Source organism: Podarcis melisellensis (assembly GCF_964234715.1).
Source record: "Podarcis melisellensis genome assembly, chromosome: 2".
Taxonomy (NCBI): Eukaryota; Metazoa; Chordata; class Lepidosauria; order Squamata; family Lacertidae; genus Podarcis; species Podarcis melisellensis.
Genome location: NC_138529.1, coordinates 78,684,607 through 78,706,083, shown reverse-complemented (window position 1 = coordinate 78,706,083; position 21,477 = coordinate 78,684,607). Strand labels below are relative to the sequence as shown.

Sequence of the window (21,477 nt, the reverse complement as noted above, 5' to 3'; positions counted from 1 at the left end):
AATTTCCCCTTCATGGAACAGCATCTTATTCAGAAAAGGCCCTTGGGAAACAGATTAAGTAGTCTTTAATTCTCCATAACTTCCCTGATCAAATCTATAGCCCTTGGCAACTTCCTTCCTTCCTTCCTTCCTTCCTTCCTTCCTTCCTTCCTTCCTTCCTTCCTTCCTTCCTTCCTTCCTTCCTTATCTTCCTTCCTTCCTTTGGTATTTAGTCTGAGCTTCTGTCTGTAACATGATGCTAATAATAGTTGCCTACCTTACAGAGCTGTTGTGATGATTATTGAGTCAAAGTAATGTGAAATGTTAATTATTTTAGGTCTTAGGAAAACAGAACAATGTGCATTCCAGTCATAATTATTAGTGCTTCTCTTTCATGTGACAAAATCTTTGCCTAGTTGGGTACATTTTGTCAACATAATTTAGTTACTATTATACCAGATTCTTGTTAATACCCTTTGTGAATAGCCTAGAATGGATCTCTTTCATAAAGTGATTAAATCTCTGTGATACAAAGTATGCTTTCAAAGCTTGAAATAACTGTCCTATGTCTGTCCACAGTAGAAAATGCAATGCTCCAAACTCTGAATGTAGAATTAAATGTTCTTTGGATGAAGCAATGTAGATGTTGGATAAAGATAGCCTGCCTAGAAAAAAGACATGTGACATGATATGTATCACTCTTTGTGTGGATACATGCCTTGCTTGCATATAGGATTATAGGCAGAATGCACAAGGCAACAGCTTATTCTTCCCACTAATCATGTTGTAGAGGCACAGTTGCCATTTTCACAAGGAACCACTGTTTTATAGGCATGTATTAGGCCCCTAAAATGCACACACTTAAAATGTGTATACAACATTTATCTGAACCCAAATGCTATCAACAATGATAGAGAATGGCTATGAAATTTAATGGGCAAGCCAATATATGTATGTGAATTAGGCTCGTGGCCAGTTAAAAATCTTAGCTGCTTAATTTCATGCCTTTTAACTGATTGATTGATTAAATTTAAATAAATTAGCAAGTCGCATAAAGCTCAAGATGGGTGCTTTATAGTGGAGAAATTATTACATTTACTCATTAAACTTACACTTGCTCATTGTTAGTAGGAAACTAAGGGTTGGCATCAATGTTAGCCATACTTGGAGTAGCCCTACTGAAATTAATTGGCATGCCTAACTTAATTTATTAATTTTAATGGGACTACTGAGTAGCAATGGATACAACCCCATTTTTATTCTTCAGAACCTCTTTAAGTAAAACATAGGGATCAAAACCACTTCCCAAAAGCATGACCTTAACTTTCATCCTTGCTGATTAGAATTGCTTCCCCTCACCTCCACTGAAGGTCTAGTTGACCATACTACCAGTTAAATTGATTGGTAAATTCATCCCTGTTTGAAATTCCAATACCTCAAAAGATAATGAGCTGCTGAAATTCATGAAGCACTGGATGAAGCACTTACAACATTTAAAAATAATACAAAATTCGCATTTCCTAGACAGGAATCAGAACTGGCTTAATGAACCAGCTTGTATATCCATCTGGTATATATAGGTTTGGGTGGGCATTGTGTCAAGGGTTTAGCTTTTGCTTTGTTTTGTTTTGCTCAGGATGCTTACTGGGCAGCTTTTATTTTCAACTTCTCTTGTCCTGACAGAATCCTCTTCCCTCCAGTCGCAAGTCATCTTGTGATATTAGATGACTAAACTGATCAACAGACAAATGGTTTAAAATGCTAATATGGTAGAAACAAGTTGCTGTTTCCTAAAACCAACAATGCCCACTCTTCAGGCCATAAAACATCTCTGTGGCCTGCCATACTGCTATTTTTGAAACAATTGATTGCTCTCTAGAGTTGTGTTTTATGGCAGGTTGAGCAGAACTGTCCATTAGTCTGTCAGTTTTGTCTAGAATTTTAACCCCACTCGCCAATACTCTCCCTTCATGTCACCATATTGAACTTCTGTCTTATATGATACATGAAACATTTAGTCTTCTGTTCTAGGATTAAGGAGGAGTCCATACCCCTCATATATTTTTGATCCAGTTCTTTAAAAGATGAATAAGGATTCAATGGGGTGGGGGATGAATAAAGCGTTAGCAGGGGTGAAGTGTTCAAAAGTATAATGAAGAACTGCTTTCCTTTTAATAGCATAAGGAAAGTTTAACATAAGATGGTCATCGCACAAAACACTGACTGTTTCAGCCGAGGAGCCTCTTTCTCATGTGCAACAGCCACGCTGTTGGTTTCTGTGCCTCAGCCAAGCTTTCTGTTGAAACAGTTTGTAGTGGAGCATTTTCTCGCACAGAGGTGGCAACAAACCTGTATGAGGATTTGCTAAAATGAATATCACGCTGTGTGGAGCAGCCCTCTCTGTTTATGTCAAGTGGCCTCTCCATAATGACTATTTCATTAGGATAGGCACTTAATCTATCCCTACTAGCTGTTTTGTGTTCAAAATAAATATGGGTGTTTATTAGGATCAACACACATCTGGAACCCTACAGGGAGGACAAGGAAAGTATGTGGACAATTTTTGGGGGTGGGCATGATAACTGTTAAGAAAATGGTGTAATAGGTTCTATTTCACACCCACCCATTCCCATTCCCACCTACCCTGTTATCAGAACCATAGAGCCCAAAGCTAATTTTCATTAAAGAAAAGAAAAAGCAACCGTGCCTTTGTTACATGCATAAATAATTGGTTCTTGTTAATCTCCTCAGCTTGATGTGGTAAGAAATGCACTAGAACTTTCTGTTTTGCTACCTCAATAGAAATTAATCTCAAATAATACTGTGTAATCTGCAATTGATTCACAACAATCTTAGAAATCACAACTTAGTGATGTTTTGGGACTATAGATTCACCATGTTCAACCTGGGTTGTGTGAGTGGAGGTTGTGTATGATCCTACAAATCTGATTCTGATCCTTGAAATCTGGTTATGTTGTACATCTGTGTTGAACCTCATAACTAGAGGAATGGTAACATTCTAAAATGGAAAATAGAACCGTTGTCCTTCTCAGTATCTTCATTAATTTCCTCTGATGTATTTTCTTAATATTAGCTTGGATCGCAGGCTGCCCTTCTGCTTGTGGAAGATACCTTCTGTGAGTGAAAGGACACTTTGGATGCAAATCCTCTGCTATGGATCCAAACTGTTCTGTATGCACATATTTTGATTTCAGAAGATGCCATAGAAAAGAATTCTACCATTTAAGTTTCAAATTAGTTTGATATTTGCTTTACCATGATTACAGAAGATACTATACTATTGTTTTGCATTAGACCAAATAGCTACCCAAAGTAAGTTTGCTAGTAATTCAATACTATTGAACTGAAATCTATTCTGAGTAGACCTAAGGCTGATTTGTTTTTCCTTGCAGGGTGTCAAACCAGCAAGTTTTGATAAAGTTACCGACCCTGAAATTAAGGAGATAATTGGAGAATGCATTTGCAAAAATAAAGAAGAAAGGTGTGTTTCAAATAGTTTTTTCCCCCCATCACTGAGTAGATATTAAACTGACTTTTGTGTTTGTGGCAGAGAGAGGATAACAGGAGAATATCCAGTTCCAGCTGATGCAACTCTAAGGCTTAGGGTTTTCCTACAAGTTTTCTTGGATAAAATGTGTGATCTGGATTCTTTTCTGTTTGGTTCTGGCCCAGTTGTGTTCCCTTGGTAGCTAGACAGAGCTAGTGTTTTCCTGGTGGTTTTGTTAGACCAATCCTACTTGATTGCCAGTACAAGATTAATTTGAGTGGCACCAGATTGCAGTAGTTTGGGTTCTTCCTGGGGAATAGTTTTGGGGGATATTTGCTTTGCACAGTAGCCATTGGCATACAGTATTTCACAAGGTTTTATCCTACCCCCTATCTGCATGAAACCACTGGTGAGCTCACCTGGGGATTTGGAGTTTTGTGCCATCAGTATGCTGATGATGCACAGCTCCACCTTTCTTTCCCATCAGGCTCAAGAGAGAAGGTGGAGGTTCTAAACCATTGCTTATGATCATGGAAGGACTGGATGTGGGCAAAGAAACAAGAGAGTTATCCAGGCAAAGCCATGCCTGTCACAATTACTGTAGTGCCTCTATAAAATAGAAATGAATAAATCCACTTAAAGAAATGAATAAAATAATTAATCAGATTGTGTTAAAAGTAGGCAAATTAATGGAGCACAATTCTGTTCTATCAGCCGTGGTAGCAAAATGGAGTCTCCACGTTCAGAGAAAGCATACCCTTGAATATCTGTTACTGAGGTACAAATTAGGAACAGGCCAGAGGATTTCACATTATGCTTGTGAGCTTGTTGCATGGTCACTGCTGAAAAGAAGTTGCATTCCTTATACTGTTCTAGCATCACTGTTCTTAAATTCTAAAAATGTTGTCCCAAATGTTTAATGTACATCTACAAACTTCGTTAGAGCCTGAAAACATTAGACAGACTTTTGCTCCAGGCTTCTTTCCTAAAATATATCCATTGTTTCCTTTGTTAATGGTTAGGCTCCTTCAGTTTTTGTTTTATTTTATTTTTATAATATTTATTAAGAATTTTTCAATACATTATAAAAAACAAACAAAATAACATATACTTTTACAATGACCATAATTTCTTCACTTCTTTGGACTTCGTCACATCTCTTGTTCCTGCGTTCCAAATTTTTCGAGTTTTACCCAGGAATTTATTACCTTGTATCAATTCTTAAATTAAAGTTTCCCAATTTTATATCCCTAATTTCAGATAATTTTACCCAAACCTTAAAAGCTTAAACTTTGACTTCATGTTTATCCAAAATTTATCTTATCCAATTTTTCCATTTATCGTCATATTCCCTTTAACTAGTTTAATGGAACCATATTGTTATTAATCTTACATCTTTCTTAACATTCATACAATTTACAATACTTTTGTAAATAGTCCTTAAATTTTTTCCAGTCCTCCTCCACGGCCTCTTCTCCCAGGTCTCGGATTCTGCCGGTCATTTCTGCCAGTTCCATATAGTCTATCAGTTGCATCTGCCATTCTTCCAGTGTGGGCAAATCTTGAGTTTTCCAGTGCTTGGCGACAAGTATCCTTGCTGCTGTTGTTGCATATCCTTCAGTTTTTGTTTTAATTACTGAAGGCCCCTCTGCTGGTTTTTGTGTGATACAGAGTTTTGTTTGGTTTTAAAATGTATTAAAATCTGTAGTGCCTTAATACAGTTTTTGTAATTTGTCCTTGTTCCAGATATGAAATTAAAGATTTACTAAGCCATGCCTTTTTTGCTGAAGATACTGGGGTAAGAGTGGAACTTGCAGAAGAAGATGATGGTAGGAAATCCTCTATTGCCTTAAGACTCTGGGTAGAAGATCCTAAGAAACTGAAAGGAAAACCCAAAGATAATGGAGCCATTGAGTTTACTTTTGATCTGGAGAAGGAAACTCCTGATGATGTTGCACAAGAAATGGTAAAATAAACTTCTCCTGACAAAAATATATATATAAGTAGTACATTAATCTCAAAGGACACCAGGAGCAAATCTGGTAAAGTAAATTCCATTGCAAAGATTCAACTCAGAGAGATTTAGAAGGCTTGGGTAAGAAACTAGGAGAATAAAAGATCCTGAATTAGAGTACTGAATAGAGTCTGCACCATTTCTAACTTTTTCTCCAGTAAGATGAGATGTGTCCAAATTAATTTCTTGGTAAAAACTGCAGAAACAAAGAACAAGGGCTATTCAAGGTTTAATACTGATACCTTTAGGATAAACTTTGTCAAGTTTGCTGCTGAGTTGTTTTATATACTGAATAGATAGATACCTATTGTCGTTGGGTGAATATATATTGCTCCCCCCACTTCCCTCTCCCTCCATCTATGATTCAACAACAGCACAAAATAGATGTGGCACTTCAATGGCTGATTAAGAAGGGACATGAAACAAAGAAAAGTCTAATGGGAACACAAATGCTCCTTTCTTAATTTATAGATTAATCACAGTGTCAGGAGATTTCTTTGTAATATCAGGAAGGCACTGTGGATCTGATTTCTTCTTTAGGTGTAAGGACTGAGTAGCCAATGCATAAAAATGGCTACCCAAGTAGAAGGTGGGAGTCAGATATGAAGAAACTATGATTAAATAACCATTAGTTCTGCATTTCTTGGGTTGCAATGCTATACAGTGGTACCTCTGGTTACAAACACCTTGAGATACAAACTCTTCAGGTTACGGAGTCTGCTAACCTGGAAGTAGTACCTCAGGTTAAAATTTTTACCTCAGGATGAGAACAGAAATCGTGCTGCAGCAGCACAGCAGCAGTGGGAAGCCCCATTAGCTAAAGTGGTACCTCAGGTTAAGAACGGTTTCAGGTTAACAATGGACCTCCGGAGCAAATTAAGTTCGTAGCTAGAGGTACCACTGTATACACATTGTTCAGTACAATTATGTGTAGCTTCTGATGGTTACAGCAAAAGCACTGCTGCATCAGTTCTACTACAAGTGGGTTCTTTACATTTTTATTCCTCCCACATACATATGGAAGAGCATGATGTACTTTTGTGGACATTCAGATAATATGTAATATGAGGCGCTGATCAGAGTAAGTGTGCTTGAGCCTTTGACAAAACACTGCTAGAATGCCTCTGGGGTCTTCTCAGGGCAAGACTGTTAGCCCTCAGTTTCCCAACAGAATTTGTTCACAAGAAAGCTTTCCCCCCAAAAAAATTTTCTCACTGGTTCCAGTACAGTATAGTATTTTTCAGATTGTTTGCCATAGGGTCCGTCATACTGTGATTTACCAACATAGAATAAATTTGCTTGGTGTATGAAGAGCTCTTGTGTGAAGCACAAAGTTGCTGTGTTAGCAAATACATTGGTAAAGATGCCAGTGGAAGTTATGCAAGAATTCAATTCTTCATGGGAAGTACTCCTGAAGGAACAAGGAAGCTCTGTAGCCTTGCTTAGCCAAAAGTGTTCTGTACTCTTCTGTCTCTCCCATCAAGATGTCTTTAATGAAAAGCAGGTTGGCTCCAATAAGCTAGGCAGTATCAGTTGGGCCCAAATCTATTTGTTTGCTTGAGTAACAAATGAGATTTTTGCAGTAAACTCAGTTTCTTTTCCATCCAGCAAGCTAATGCTGATATGCCAGTTTTTTTAATCAGTTTTTTTAATCAGCACGCATATATTTTAAAAGGCTTCATTAGACTACACAAATCACTTACACCTGAGTCCTTTTGGTTTAAATATTTTAATGTTTCATTTTAAAAATCATGGGGTTAATTTGTTTCAGTTCCATACCACGTCTTAGACCCTAACATAAATATGGAAATACATACATTTCTGATTGGGTGAAAGAAAGGACTTAACCCAAGAGGTAAAAGTATCAGTGCCAAGTGAGCTTTTGAAATGGTATCAGCCGAATATGCTTATATTGTAGTTAATGTGACATGAGATGACTTTTTTTACATAGTACCTAAAGATTGGTACACGGCTTGGTGAGCCTACGCTTGCAGGAGCAGCTGCACAAATGATATATTCACAATAGGAAAGGCATTTATTTACTGAATTTATATCCCACATTTTTCTCCAATGAGCTCCCCCTCCTCAGTTAATCCCCACAGCAACCCTCTGAGGTACGTTAGGCTGAGAGGCAGTGACTGGCCAACGGTCACGCAGTGAGCTTCATGTCCAAGTGAAGATTTTAACCCTGGTCTCCCAGGTCCTAGTCCAACACGCTAACCACTACACCACACTGGCTCATGTTATATGTTCTATGTTTTCTCCATTATGATATGCATTCTGTTTCAAATACAGAGATTAATACATGTAAATGAAATTGTAAAGTAGATTTCAGATGCAAGACAGCATAAAATGAGTGATTGTCTTAAACATTGCAACTTGAATATTTGGCCTAGGTGCCTAGTTCCATTTTGAAAATATCATTGCTGCAAACCTATCTTACTGAAAAACTTGAAACAGAGGTAGCCTCTGTAAGGTTTTGTTCCTGAAAAGCTGTAGTCTTAAGCTGCAATGCAGTTTGGAAAAATTGTAGGTTATTCATGAAGCAGACATCTGAGATTATGCCAAATATGATGGCAGTGTGCACTGGGTTTAATTATTCCTATAAATGCCCCCTTCCTGTCAGCCATCTGTTATGCTTTGACTGAAAAAGTAACACTCACTAACAACTGATTTTATATGGTGCTCCAGTGATCTTCAAATTAGAGTGATTGACATATGTTTAAATAGAATAATAGTTGCTTGATCTGGTGCTGGTTTTGCAGCTACGTCACTATTTTATGAAAAACTGTGGCATGCGTTATATCACACTTCTTTGAAAACTCTTTAGAAAATACTCTGCTGAATGAACACCTACATGTATGTGGATTCACAGCTGAACAATCATGGCTTTATTTCAGGTTGATGCTGGATTTTTTCATGAGAGCGATGTCAAAATTGTTGCAAAGTCAATACGTGACAGAGTAGCATTAATACAGTGGAGAAGAGAGAGGATTTGGCCTCTCCTGCAATCAGAAGAACAACGGGATCCGGAGAGTTTAGAAAAAATGAAGATTCCACAAGCACAACCAGTTCAGGTTATGTACCTTTCTCACACTGGTCACCACATACTGTCAGAACCAGAAGAGCCTGAAGCTGACCAGCATCTTTCTCAGCAGAATCTTCCCACAAGCGTCACTTCACTTGCATGTAAGTTGCTTGGTTTCAGTATTCATAGAAACCCAACTGAGAGTATATAACAAGGCACTGGTGGTGAATAATACATGGAAGCAGTGCTTTTTTTCTGGGGGGGAGGCAAGGGGACCTAAACACACCCTTAAACATTTTGTGAATCTTTGTACTTTTGTCCATTTACTGTACAGTGTGGTACCTTGGGTTACAAACACCTCGGGTCACAAACACTTTGGGTTACAGACTCTGCTAACCCAGAAGTAGTACCTCAGGTTAAGAATTTTACCTCAGGATGAGAACAGAAATCGTGTGCTGGCAGCACAGCGGCAGCAGGAGGCCCCATTAGCTAAAGTGGTACCTCAGGTTAAGAATGGTTTCAGGTTAAGAACGGACCTCCAGAACAAAATAAGTACGTAACCAGAGGTACCACTGTATTTATTTTTCCCGATATAAAATGCTGATTTTCTTGAGTCAAAATGAGAGTACCACTAAAATTTTTTTTAAGAAAAAAGCACTGCATGTAAACTAATTAAAGTCTAATAAAAATCATATAGGCACAGTTACCATGCCAGCAAATTTGTAGAGTGTGAAACAGGTAAATTATGCTGGAAAGATGGGAGGGAAAGAAAAACAACTGGGATGCATGGTTCCAAAAGCTCCACGTATTTGTGATTAAAATAAATAAGTGATCTGTAAAGAAACATTTTCTCAAGGGTCAGCAGTTAGCTATCATGACCTGCATTTCTTGTTCAAATCTTCCTATGTTCATGGAGCTGTAGCCAAAACAGTGCTACCCATGTACAAAAGGGAGGTGCTGGCAGGCTTAAAGTAGCTCTGAGGCTTGCAGATGCTCAGAATATCTTCAGGAAAAAATATCCTAAAGTAGGGTGGGGGAAAAACAACCAGCCCCATTAGCTCACAATGGCATGGAATATTTGACTTGAAAGATGGAAAAAAGTGACAACCAGTTGAGAAGAGAAATGGAAGGAAGTGGTGTTCTGCCAGGGGCCAGAGGTTCCCTTTGAATCTGGAACACAGTAAACATGAAAATGGGATGAGGGCTAAAGATTTCATTAAACAGTTCAAAGAAAGCTGCAAAGCATTGCCATTCTCTGACATCCTTCTTGTTCCTGGGGATGTTAGTCCGACATGACCCCTGCAGCTTGGTAGCACTCTCTGCATATCCTTGTGTAGAGCTTCAACTAACAGAGGTGTTCTTGGGACTTACTTCCTGTTGAGATTACATATTCCACAGCTATTATTTTCATCCCAGGTGGTGTTTCCTGCTAGAGTGAAGCACTAACTAATATATGGCAAGCAGCCACCATAGATAGTTGTTGTTGTTGTTGTTATTATTATTATTATTATTATTATTATTATTATTATTATTATTCCCCAACCTTTTCCCTGACAAGATCTCAAGGTGGCTTACAGATAAAACAAGAACAGTATAAACACAGGGGAGAAACCATTAAAAAGCAATTAAACATTAATAGAATTAAAATTCTATATCGTAGCAGATAGTCCCTACAGCAGGAGTCATGTGGGACCCCTGCAAAAACTTATCTAGAAAATTACAATTCTGAAACTGTTCTGTCCAAGCGCTATGGATTGGGTCAGGATTGAATATACTTACTTACCAGCACAATAGAATTCTGCTTCATTGCTGAAGCTTGTAGGCCACTATATTCGAAGATGAGACACAATATTTTTGACTACAGAAATAACTGAAATAGTATCATAATAGACAACTCTAATTTTCTGCTTCAGTAAAACAGATCGAATTTCCTAATATGAGAACTAGACCTCAAATAACAATATACATTTTAACTAGATTAGTTAAAACATCTAGCTATAAAATAATTATTCATTGAGAGCTGCTTACAAAATATAAATATGTTTAAAAATAAGATGCTGTTTAATCCCACCACTTCCATTTTAAATTTTTTTTTGCTGTACTTTAAAGCACCAGTATCATATGCTATTTGGATGGTAGCATAGTGCTTTTGTGTCTAAAAGCCCTATAAATAATTTCCTTTACGCTGCCTGTGTTACTCAAAGAAGGCAGAAATGAAGATAAATAATTTAGCATCTCTGTACGACATGATGAGCCATAAAAATCCAGACTTGGCTTCCTACTGCTACTTCAGCTCTGTATAGTTACACTCCCCGCCCCCCATTTGTGGTTACAAATAATTTCTGTAATAGATTAAAATATCTATGCTGTAAACATCTCTGCATTATAATATACATGGAGTCTTGCTTATAAACAATTACATGAGCAAAACTTGAAGTGGCTTCTCCCACCCCACTAAAAGGAGGATTGATTGGACCATGATGAATTTTCATTAGCTAATGGTTCGATTTGGCCCAAACCTATGAGAGCTAGAACTGAATCCCCCCAAATCAGAAGAAATGTAACTTCCCAAATACTTTTATTAAGCCTGAGCTTGATTTTGGCTCCAGTTAAGAATTGTGTGGCATATGTTCCTTTTTCTGCTTTGTAAAGAGAAACTATTTTAATAATATATCAACCCTATCAAACTTGGAGATTCTGGACTGTTGATATCAGCTATACAATAACATAGCATAGTGTTTAAACATTCTACACTCCAAAGACATATTTAAAGCACATCAGGTGAGAAGGAGGGCTGTTGCCCATTCTCTACTCATCAGCTGATCAATCTGATAGCCAGGTTCCTGGGCTCTGCCCTCCCCAGTGCTTTGTCTGCTTCGATTCCCTCCCCCCTCTTTTTGCTGTCACTGCCAAGATCAGTAGGGCCATTGGGGCAGAAAAAAAATTGCTTGGTTAGCTGGCATCAAATTGCCCTAGGGTTATGGTTAAATAAGCTAGTGTCCTTGTTGTAAAAGCAGAAACTAGGGCAGGAAGCATTCATATAAAGCAAGGTTGGGGAATTTCTTTGCCCACTATCTCCCCCAACTCTGCAGGCCAGCTTGGGCAAGTAACCTGTCAGTCACCTGATGTTCTTATGAAATTAAAAGGCACATTCTCTTTCCCACTTGTCATAGTCTCTTCTACGGTGCTTCCCAACTATTTGACAGCCAGCTGGCTGTTGGGTGCTTGGGGACCGCAGTACATGGGGCTTTGCCAGCCCTATACTTGGAAAAAGCATCAAGCACAGGGCTAGCAAAACTGCTTTCTGCAAGGATTGGCTATGTGGTTGAGCTCCTTGCAGGGAACTTGGTAGGGCAGCCAATCCAGCTGTGTCTGTACAGCCCCACACATATTACCACATATGGTGTCAGGTGTGGGGCAGGTGTGCATAGTTTGGGGGGTAAAGGTGATGTGGGCCAAATTGAAACCTTACCAGATCTGACCCCTGGGTTGGAGGTTCTTCACCCCGATATAAAGTAAACTGAACTCACTCTTTCACAAGAAAATTCTTTGTTCTTTACCATGTCTCATTGCAGAGCAAATGGCACTTGAACTTTAATACTTAAGTTGTTTTCTCCCAGCAATAAATAACAATAGAACAAAGCACTCTTTGTATTTCTATCACTCAGAAAGTAATGCACCCAAATTACTTCTGTTTTTTTTCTACTACATGTCCTTCAGCTTTACTAAAAGTATATATATATAAATTATTTTGCTTATGGGCATTAGTAAGCCGGAGTCTGCTCACACTTATTTTGCATGCAGCCCATATTCTATGCTTCTTTGCTCCTTTCTATGAGCAGAGGAAATATAACACAGAATCACCAACATCCATTCTCATTCAAAGTGCTGAGCTGTATAAAAAAGAGATTGTAGTGTCAGCATGACCAGGACTTTGGACTGCACCAATAAATATCTATTGAATACTCCACATTAACATTGACTTGAATGACATGCTGTGGCCATGATGATTTCCTATAAAGTCAAAGCGTAAAGGCTGATTTAAGGTTCAAAGCAGGGGAGTATGCAAGCAGGCTGCTGAACAGTTCCTTCCTTTCATCCATCTGTCCATCCCACTCCTACATTTAATATTTTCCCCTAATTCCACACCTACTTTAGAGGAAATTTGCAATAACAAAATTCCAGCACACTTTACTGCTTCAGTCCTGTATATATGGCCCCTTGGAATTTGTAATATCATCACTGAATAAAAGAGAATTAAAAATACAGGAGAAAAAAATATTCCAGCAAGGTGTTCAGCTAACTCATGTCAAGTTGAACTCATAATCAAATCCACTGTGCTATGGGTCTGTAATAGTGTCTGGTAGACATAAATGAGCAAAACATGCTGGCCTTGACATGATTTTTTTCAGTATGGCTCTATCCAGATAAAGATGGCAATGAGAAAATTGGTAGAGAAAGTAACCCAACAGCCGTTTAGTGTATAACAACTAAAGTGAATTTGAGCAGTGGGCCAATTCTGAGACATGCTGTGCAAGCTGATAAATGCACTATAATTTTAGGAGAAGGTATATGGGCTACTGCACCAGCACACCATTGCACAGGCTGTGATATTACATAGGCATTGCATTGTTGCAGACTAGCTGGGACATCAGTGAGTTGGGGATCAGAACTAAGTTCCTTTGATTTTTAACACACCCTGTATTTTTTCCCCCAATCATCCTTCAGCTGATAGCACATTCGACAGTGGGCAGGGATCAACTGTGTATTCAGACTCCCAGAGCAGCCAGCAAAGTGTCATCTACTCATCTATGCCTGATGCAATACCTCCTGCAATTCAGCGGGTTTATAGCCCACCTCTCAGCGAAAGCCAGACTTTGCCCCATGGTCTTCAGCAGCTGGGACCCTACCAGCAGCCTTCAGTTGTAAGCATAACAGTTTCCTTAAAATACTTTATATTTATGGATCCCCACGTATAACCTTTAAGAACAAATTCTTTTTCAGATTCTAGACTCTGAGTCCAGTTTCCCCACATAAATATATGAAGCTCCCCCATATATATGAATTGGTGCCATAAAAACACATATGCTTCTCTACTCAGTATGTATGTTTGCTTTAGCTAGTGTATTCTAACAAACTAAACAGGTGCAATACATTTAATTCAACCCAAATGTGTTTATTAGTTTAACTGTAACAAATTAGAACCCCTAAACGTTATTGTTTTAAGCATTCTCTCATTTGTTGTGTTTTCTCGCTGTCTCTATAGCCACATATTATTGTTCCTTCATTTTCTCAAGAATCTTTCGGGTCAGATATTTCTTCCAGCTGTTCTAAAGGCCAGGCATCTGTTCAGTACCTGTGTAGCTCTTTCGTTGGACTGAATATTTCAGAGAGGCGAAGAAGCACTTCTGTTGTAGAAGCTCCTAAATCTAACAACCAGTACCTAGGAAGTCATTCACACTTGCTCTCATGCTCCTGTTTCAACAACCAGCAAAAATTAATGGAACTGTTAGTGCAAGAAGAGCAGCGAGAAGCCGAACACAAACCTTCAGTCTTATTCAATGACAAAGCTGCCACGTGCCTTGTGTGCTCCTCCTCAGAAACCCCTGGGACACAGTGCTTCTGTACTCGACAGTATTTGCTACCTGCGTTGCACAGCAGTTCCTTCAGCTGCCGTCGCCATAGTGATTCAGTGGTGGCTTTGACACCAAATGCGATGCCTCTCACAGCAGAACTGCTGGGATCAAGCCTAAAACCATTGCAGGAGAAGGAAAATGAAACCAGTGAATCACAGCTAGCGGGATTGTGGAAGTCTTCAAATTCTGCCGAGTTTATGCTCATTAAACCAACCTGCCACGAGTGCTTGGCTCATCTGCTGCATTCTGGAGCAGATCTGAACGAAACTGAATTATTAATGCCTCTTAAATGTGCTATACACATTCCTTCCGTCCTCTGCAATAGTCTAAAAACCAGCTCTGCATCTCAACCACATCATGAAACTAGTAAGCTTTATGGCAGAAGTTTAGACCTGTCTTTATTAAATGAATCTGTTCAGCATCAAATTAACTCACAAAACAGCTCTGCCTCAGTAGAAACAGCAAGCACGCCTACGAAAACCCCATGTTCAGAATGTTTTTCTGAACAAGCCAGCAAGGCAGAATGTACCCAGTGTTGCCACAAGCTTGGTCCAGATCAGACTTCAGTGGTGCAGAATGACTACCTGACTCAAGGCCTACCAAACATTGGGGGCAGCCTAGCTTGTAAAAAAGATGCCAGAGCTGTGGTAGGTGGAATGCCTCATTGCTTCCTCGCTTGACTTAGAAGACTGAACAATTCCAAGAATGATACTGAATGCATCCTGTTTGACCCAGAATGACTTTCAATCAATTAGAAAAGTCATGCTTGCCCTACTTTTCCCTTTTCTCTCTCCAAAATGCCTGTAATAAAACCTAAGGTGTACCTGGTTTGTATGGTCCCATGAATTCCATGACAGCATCGCTTTCTTAACCCGGGGGAGGGGAATAGCTTTGGTGATTGTACCAGCCTTCCTTTGTTGTTGCAACGGTTCCTCAGATAAATGTACTACCTACCTTGTAAGTTTTAATCTTATGTTGCTGCTTTATTATATAAAGCAAAAGGCCTGCAACTTTGTGCAATTGCAAAATTCAACAATGCAGCTGGGTGCCTCAGTGCCCACCCAACATTTGATTTTCAGTTATGAAGTATGGATGTGACACTCCTGATAGTTTTAAAAAGTAAAATATTTTAACTTGACATTTGTGAAAAACATTGGTTATTGCTTTTTTATCTAAATGAAAACTCTTAAAAAGTAAAATACTTTTTCATAAAGATGCACTTTGCTTAATTTTAGTCATCACAACAATAATTTATATTTGATCATTTATGTTTCATTTTTTCCCTTCAACACCGTTTACATCAGAGTAAGACTTCAAGTAGATGACATTATGTTTTAATGAGGTCTTTTTGACATACAACATATTCCTATTAATCACTTACAAAGAAAAGTGCCAGAAGTCATCCTTTGTAATATGGCTTTTAACTCATCAAGTTTTCATTCAGCATCCAGCCACATACATTCTGTTGTTTTGTATAGGGTTCCTGCCTTTCTGTAAAAAATAAGAATGCTTTTTTTTTAACAAGCCATTATTTGTTTTTGGCTAGCCATTTTTATTTCTTCAAAAAAGGTGCTCTTTATTGACTTGTGGACTACCTAGTGCTAACATGGCTGTTTTTTATTCATTCATAAAAATATAAAGCAACTCACATATGTAGTAACTTCTCCCTTTCCTAATGTGTTACAGCATGCTTTTAGTTGCAAACCCCCTCCTCCCCCAAAGTTTATCAGCTGTTTTTAATCACTTGCCTGCCTTTCATGAAAATGTAAAGTGTCCTTTATGTGTTTCAATTCTCTTTTCTTTAAAGTCATTTTTGTTTATGCATTTTTCATGGTTGCGTAAGCTGTTCAGGTAGCGGAGTCTAGTGAATAAACAAGACTTCTCTATGGCATTAGTGCCCAACCGCTGAAGTTACAGTCGGGGTAGGAAATATGCTGTGGGCAGGCATCAGTTTATGGGACTATTCATTTATTACTTTTCTGCGCCCTGGAGAGAATAAATGGAATGATTTCCCCTCACCACAACCATTCCACACTCTGCCATACATTTGGAAATAGTGGAAATGTTCTCAGAAAGGGTTGAGACTTTGACACCTCTCCTTTTAAAAACTAAACATTATTCTGTAATCTGACTGGTGCATGGATGTCATAGTGAGCCTGCTCTCTGCTTTATCACCTTCTCCACTGCCCTCCCAGAACATCTTAGAGTCCAACTAGATGGGATGTAAGAGAGCCATGATGGGATGCTCCAGCATTTCCTTTAAAAAAACAAAACCACCACCCACAAAAGGAAGATAGCTTAAAAGTAGGCTGTATGTTTAGACCTCGTGTAGGGAGGAAATATTAGCTTCTGCAGGGAGGGGAATTTTGGCATACGTGAAGTTAATCTCCCTTACCCCTGTAACTGGTCCAGCTCAAATTGCACACACACACACACACACACACACACACACACACACACACCCCTTGCTTGCTTTTGTTGGTTTAAGGAAGGCTGTGTACACACTCCCATTCATATTGCATCCACTTCTGGTTTGAGAAGCAGTTAGCCACAATCCATATCTATCCTGTCATTTATTCTGAAACACTGTGTTCTGATGCATTTCAACCCCAAAACCAGCTTCAGTCTGAATTGAAAATAAGTATGAGCCTTTCTGTGTTTTAAGCCAGTAATATGTACACAGTACACAGAAGGGTCAGGAGATCTAATGGCAAATCTCCTATCTCCCATCTGGTTTGACTCATTCTGACAATCCCAAGAAATAAATGGTCACTACTGCACTGTAAATACATTATTTACCTTCATGTGGAACTGCTAGGAACTGTTGGTGGTGACTTGGAGATTCAGGGCAGGTCAGCATGCCTCAGCGTCCTCCCCACTCTATTTCCCCCTACCTTCAGTCCCCCTACCATTTCTCAGTACCATAATCATGCTTCCGGGGTTTTCCCACACCTGTCATCTGAGTCATAGGGAAAAGGGAAGTATAGGCATCACGCAATATGCTTGGGTTTTACAACCTTGCTTTTATTGCTAGTTGCTTTAGTGTGAATATTTGTTTGTTTGACTGTTCATATTTTAATATACTTCTCTTGTGAGCCATAATGGGCTAAAAGGCAGATTGCATCAGTTGTAAAATAAATAAATAAGGTCTCATCCCATTCTTGCGTTGTCTCACAGGCATAAGATAATTGCCTCCGTTTAGTGCTAATTGCTCGAGTAGCAAGTTTGCATGCCTTGGTGGAAACAGTGGACACCATGACACCAGCCAGCTTGGGCATTGTAAAGGCAGAGAACAGTGTAAATGAAGGCTGTAAAAAACAGAAAGCCATCTGTGACTTTCTGCTCCAATGCTCATACTTATTAAAGATTTTTTTTTTAAAAAAAGAGAGAAAGAAAGAAATCTCCTTGCACACTTACAAGGGAAGCACGGAGATCTCCAGTAAACATTTACTGCACCTGCAGGTTATGTTCTTGGCATGTATGCATACATTGTTATTGTTTCTTGTGGACACATTTTGAGTGTACTGTATTCAAGGTATTCATAGGATCACAGCACTGGAATTGAGATTCCAGCAGCTTCATTCCATCCTTTCAGCAGTCACTCCTATGTCTTCTTTTCTGTATTTTCTACCAAGTATGGATTACAAAACTTGGGTGTTGAGTTTTGTCGTCACTGCTTACCATAGGAAAAGGTCCACTCAGTTTATGGGCCTCACTTCTTGAACAGCTATGAGATTGCCTTTAAGGAGTGATTCACAACACAACTTGGCTGTCCTGACAGCCAATAAATTTTGTAGGTTGTAGTTTTCTAAAGTAGTTTCCCCCCCTTTCTTCCCTTCAGCCTGGACTTCCAGTGGTTCAGGCTCCACCTGCTGTTGTCTCTCAGCGACCACAACATTATCAAGAACCAGCAATCCCATTTCCTCTCGTCCATCCCACCTCCGTTGCCCCTGTCCAGATGAGACAATCACAGCCTGTGTTAGCCAGCCAGCAGGTAAGTAGTTAGTTGTTGTTTTGCTTTTAAGTGAAGATGCTGAATAAACATAGGGGTGTTTTATTACCCTTTATCTCAAGCCTGCTTGTGCATTATTACAAGTGTGTTGTTGTTGGCACCTATGTTGAGGTATCAGGTAGTGCCTATGACAAATAAGTTATCCCCCATGGCCAGAGCACTTTGGGAACTTACGGTGTACTCCCTTTTTCTCTCTCTATCAGCAGTCCATCCCACCTCCAGCTCCTCTACAGCATGTTCTAGCCAGCCAGCCCATTTGCCCAGTGCAGCAACCTGCTCCTCACCTATTGCCCCAGTATCAAACTCCCAGTTCTCAGGTGACAGCTAGCAATGCATCTCTCGCACCTCTGCAGATTCCCCCTGTGCAGCAACTTCCAACAGTCCCACCTGGCCAGGTAAGCTAACCTTTGAATTCAATAAACATTCTTTATTTTGTTATAAGTAATTAATTTTGGTAGAACTTCACAGCTAATAGTTGGTATGGCAGGCTTCGCAATTAGCATGTGGCTTTTGTTCATTTGCATCTTGTTTAGGAAATTTATTTTTATTACTTAATTGTATAGTGCATAAAATAAATGGAGCACATCCAAAAAAGTTAAAGGAGATACATCATTGCCTGAAGACTTTCAGTCTAAATACTGACACAAAAGAGAAGGGGTGGTTATAATACGCAAACGGTATCGTTTATAAAGCAGAGCAAATTGTTTCTCTCAATTTTTTTTTATAAAAGTAGGAAAAGCAAACAAAAATCTAGGTTTTAACTATAAGAGAAGAAAGAGAGTGTATTTGAACCAAAACTGTGGCTTGTCAGGATTGAACTTCAGCTTACTGAACCTCATCTATCATTGGTCTCAGTCACTGATTTAGCACTTCCGTTGCCTCAGATATAAAGGAGAAACTGAGATGGGCGTCATCTGCATACAAATGAGGCGTTGTTCCAAATCCCTGGATTACCTAGTGCAGTCAATTCATATAGATGTTTAAAAGTATGGGAGATAAAATGGAAACATCTAGGATGCAATACCAAAAATGCTGTGGGGCTGAGGAGGAGTAGCCTCTAAGTACCAGTATCTGGAACTGGTCTTCCAGTTGTTGAAACCAGCCCAGACATGGCCACTGTTACTGAAAAATTCCAGAGGCACACTTTACACCGTCTGTTCTGTTGAAGTTCTGGCTTTGTGTTATGTGCAAAGAATGACACTTTGTGCATCAACCTGGATAGCTCAGTTGGTTAGAGTGTGGGATGCCTGATTATCGTCTTCCAAAGCAACTACTCTATTCTGAACTTAAAAATGGAAAGTGTAATTCTGGTGGTCAACAAAAGAGGTTTAAAGACTGTCTCAAGGCAAATCTAAAAAAAAAGTAGTATAAACACCGACAACTGGGAAACCCTGGCTGCGAGCGCTCCAGTTGGAGAACAGCCTTTACCAAAGGTGTCATGGGCTTTGAAGACACTCAAACGCAGCACGCAAGGGAGAAACATGCTAGGAGGAAGACACGCTTGGCAAATCCACATCATGATCAACCCCCGCCCAGGAACCAATGTCCCCACTGTGGAAGGACGTGTGGGTCCAGAATTGGCCTCCACAGTCACTTACGGACTCATTGTTAAAACCATGTTTACGGAAGACAATCTTACTCGGCTACAAGTGATCGCCAAAGAAGAAGGAGGTGCTGATAATGCCAAGGTTGCAATTTTGATCCCCATATGGGACAGCTGCATATTCCTGCCTTGCAGGGGTTTGGACTAGATCAGTGTTTCCCAACCTTGTGCCTCCAGCTGTTTTTGGACTACAATTCCCATCATCCCTTGCCACTGGTCTTGCTAGTCAGGGATGATGGGAGTTGTAGTTCAAAAACAGCTGGAGGCACAAGGTTGGGAAACACTGGACTAGATGATCCTCAAGCTCCTTTCCAACTCTACGAGTCTATGAATCTGATGACGTGGGCGCTAGCCCACAATACGTTCTGTGCCATAATAAGCCAGTTAGTATTTTAATGTTCCTCAGTCTCCGTTTGTTGTTATTGCTTTGCATTTTCTGAATGTATGCAAAATCAACTGAGGTAGGGAACAGTGGAAAGAGACTTCCAGCCATAGGAAAAGCAAAGCAGGACAGTGAAAACAACAGAACAGCTGACACAAAGGGATTACCAAAGAAAAGCAAAAACAAAGTCCAATCAACCAGTGAACCAAAATAGATAGCAATAAAGATAATGTTTGGGCTTCTTTGAATAAATTGTGTTATTTGCATTCCCTGTCCTCCATTTGGTCTTAATTTTTCTGAATTGTTTTGTTGAAAATTTAATTAGTAGTAGGGTAGACAGGCCATAGAAACTGAAAATTCTGCATGATGGACAAAATATAACTCCATTTCCCCCCATGAGCTCTCACCTTCATCACCTCTCTTATTGTAGTGCTCAGGTTGTTACTTCCTTTAGCAGTAGCAGAAATATAGATGCTTTTCAGTGGCTTATAATAGATTTTCTGAACAATAAGTTGAAGGTGAAAAGTACCTTTGCTCTTTTTCTGACTGTATCAAAATGGGGGAGGGGGAACCCACAATGCTTTGCTCCAGAACAGAAGATGCCTATTGAAGACAAGGTCCCTGGCTTGATTAGATTTTTCTGCACTTTGCTTCCTATGTTAAATCCACATGTTAAGTAATTCCACATGTTAAGTAATAGCTGACACTGCCTTATGTTGGGTTCAAATGCATTTGCCTCTTTCCTAAAAGAGAGAGAGAGGGGGGGGAGAGAGAGAGAGAGAGAGAGAGAGAGAGAAGGTGCTCACATATTTTGAAAGCATTTACATTTTCATATATTTTTTCCTGAGTCTAAAAAATTGTGTGGGTAATTTTTCTCTATAACACACAATTTTTATTTTTTTCAGTATCTCTGCAGAGTATTTCTGAACAGTTACGCCAGTTGTTATGTCCATTTATTTTGCTGGTGCAACAAACTTTTTAAAATTTTGAGCATTTAGTGTAATTGCTCCACCAGTATTTGTGAAGGAAACTTTATGCTTCAGGACAATGGTTGTGTACAATATATTGCACACAAATACTAGCTTTTCAGCTTCCTTTCATCATCCCCTTCCTTTCCTCAAAAGCCAGTGTAAGGTTGGGTGACTCTTGAGAGCAGCATTCCATGACACACAAAGGGTACACAAGAAGGCAAAGATTGACAAATCCATGTCCACAAAGAAGCACTTTGGGCACAGTGCCTACTGCACATGCATTCTCGCATGCGCAAACACACAGACAAGTCCTTGTGATCTCAGTCCACCAGAAAGAATGTGAT

At 39.3% G+C, this 21,477-nt stretch overlaps 1 protein-coding gene and 1 long non-coding RNA gene across 2 annotated transcripts in view; one reads left to right on the top strand and one right to left on the bottom strand.

The window, feature by feature from the left end:
* WNK2 (WNK lysine deficient protein kinase 2) overlaps nt 1-21,477 on the top strand; it is a 108,848-nt gene that overhangs the window by 34,983 nt on the left and 52,388 nt on the right. The window contains exons 6-11 of the mRNA XM_081898370.1: nt 3,393-3,481; nt 5,234-5,453; nt 8,402-8,690; nt 13,258-13,454; nt 18,007-18,159; nt 18,381-18,572. Of these exons, the coding sequence (XP_081754496.1) occupies nt 3,393-3,481; nt 5,234-5,453; nt 8,402-8,690; nt 13,258-13,454; nt 18,007-18,159; nt 18,381-18,572 (1,140 nt within the window). The remainder of the gene's footprint in view (nt 1-3,392; nt 3,482-5,233; nt 5,454-8,401; nt 8,691-13,257; nt 13,455-18,006; nt 18,160-18,380; nt 18,573-21,477) is intronic.
* Nucleotides 1-21,477, bottom strand: part of LOC309362668 — a 167,402-nt gene that overhangs the window by 139,854 nt on the left and 6,071 nt on the right. The gene's annotated exons all lie outside the window — the stretch shown is intronic.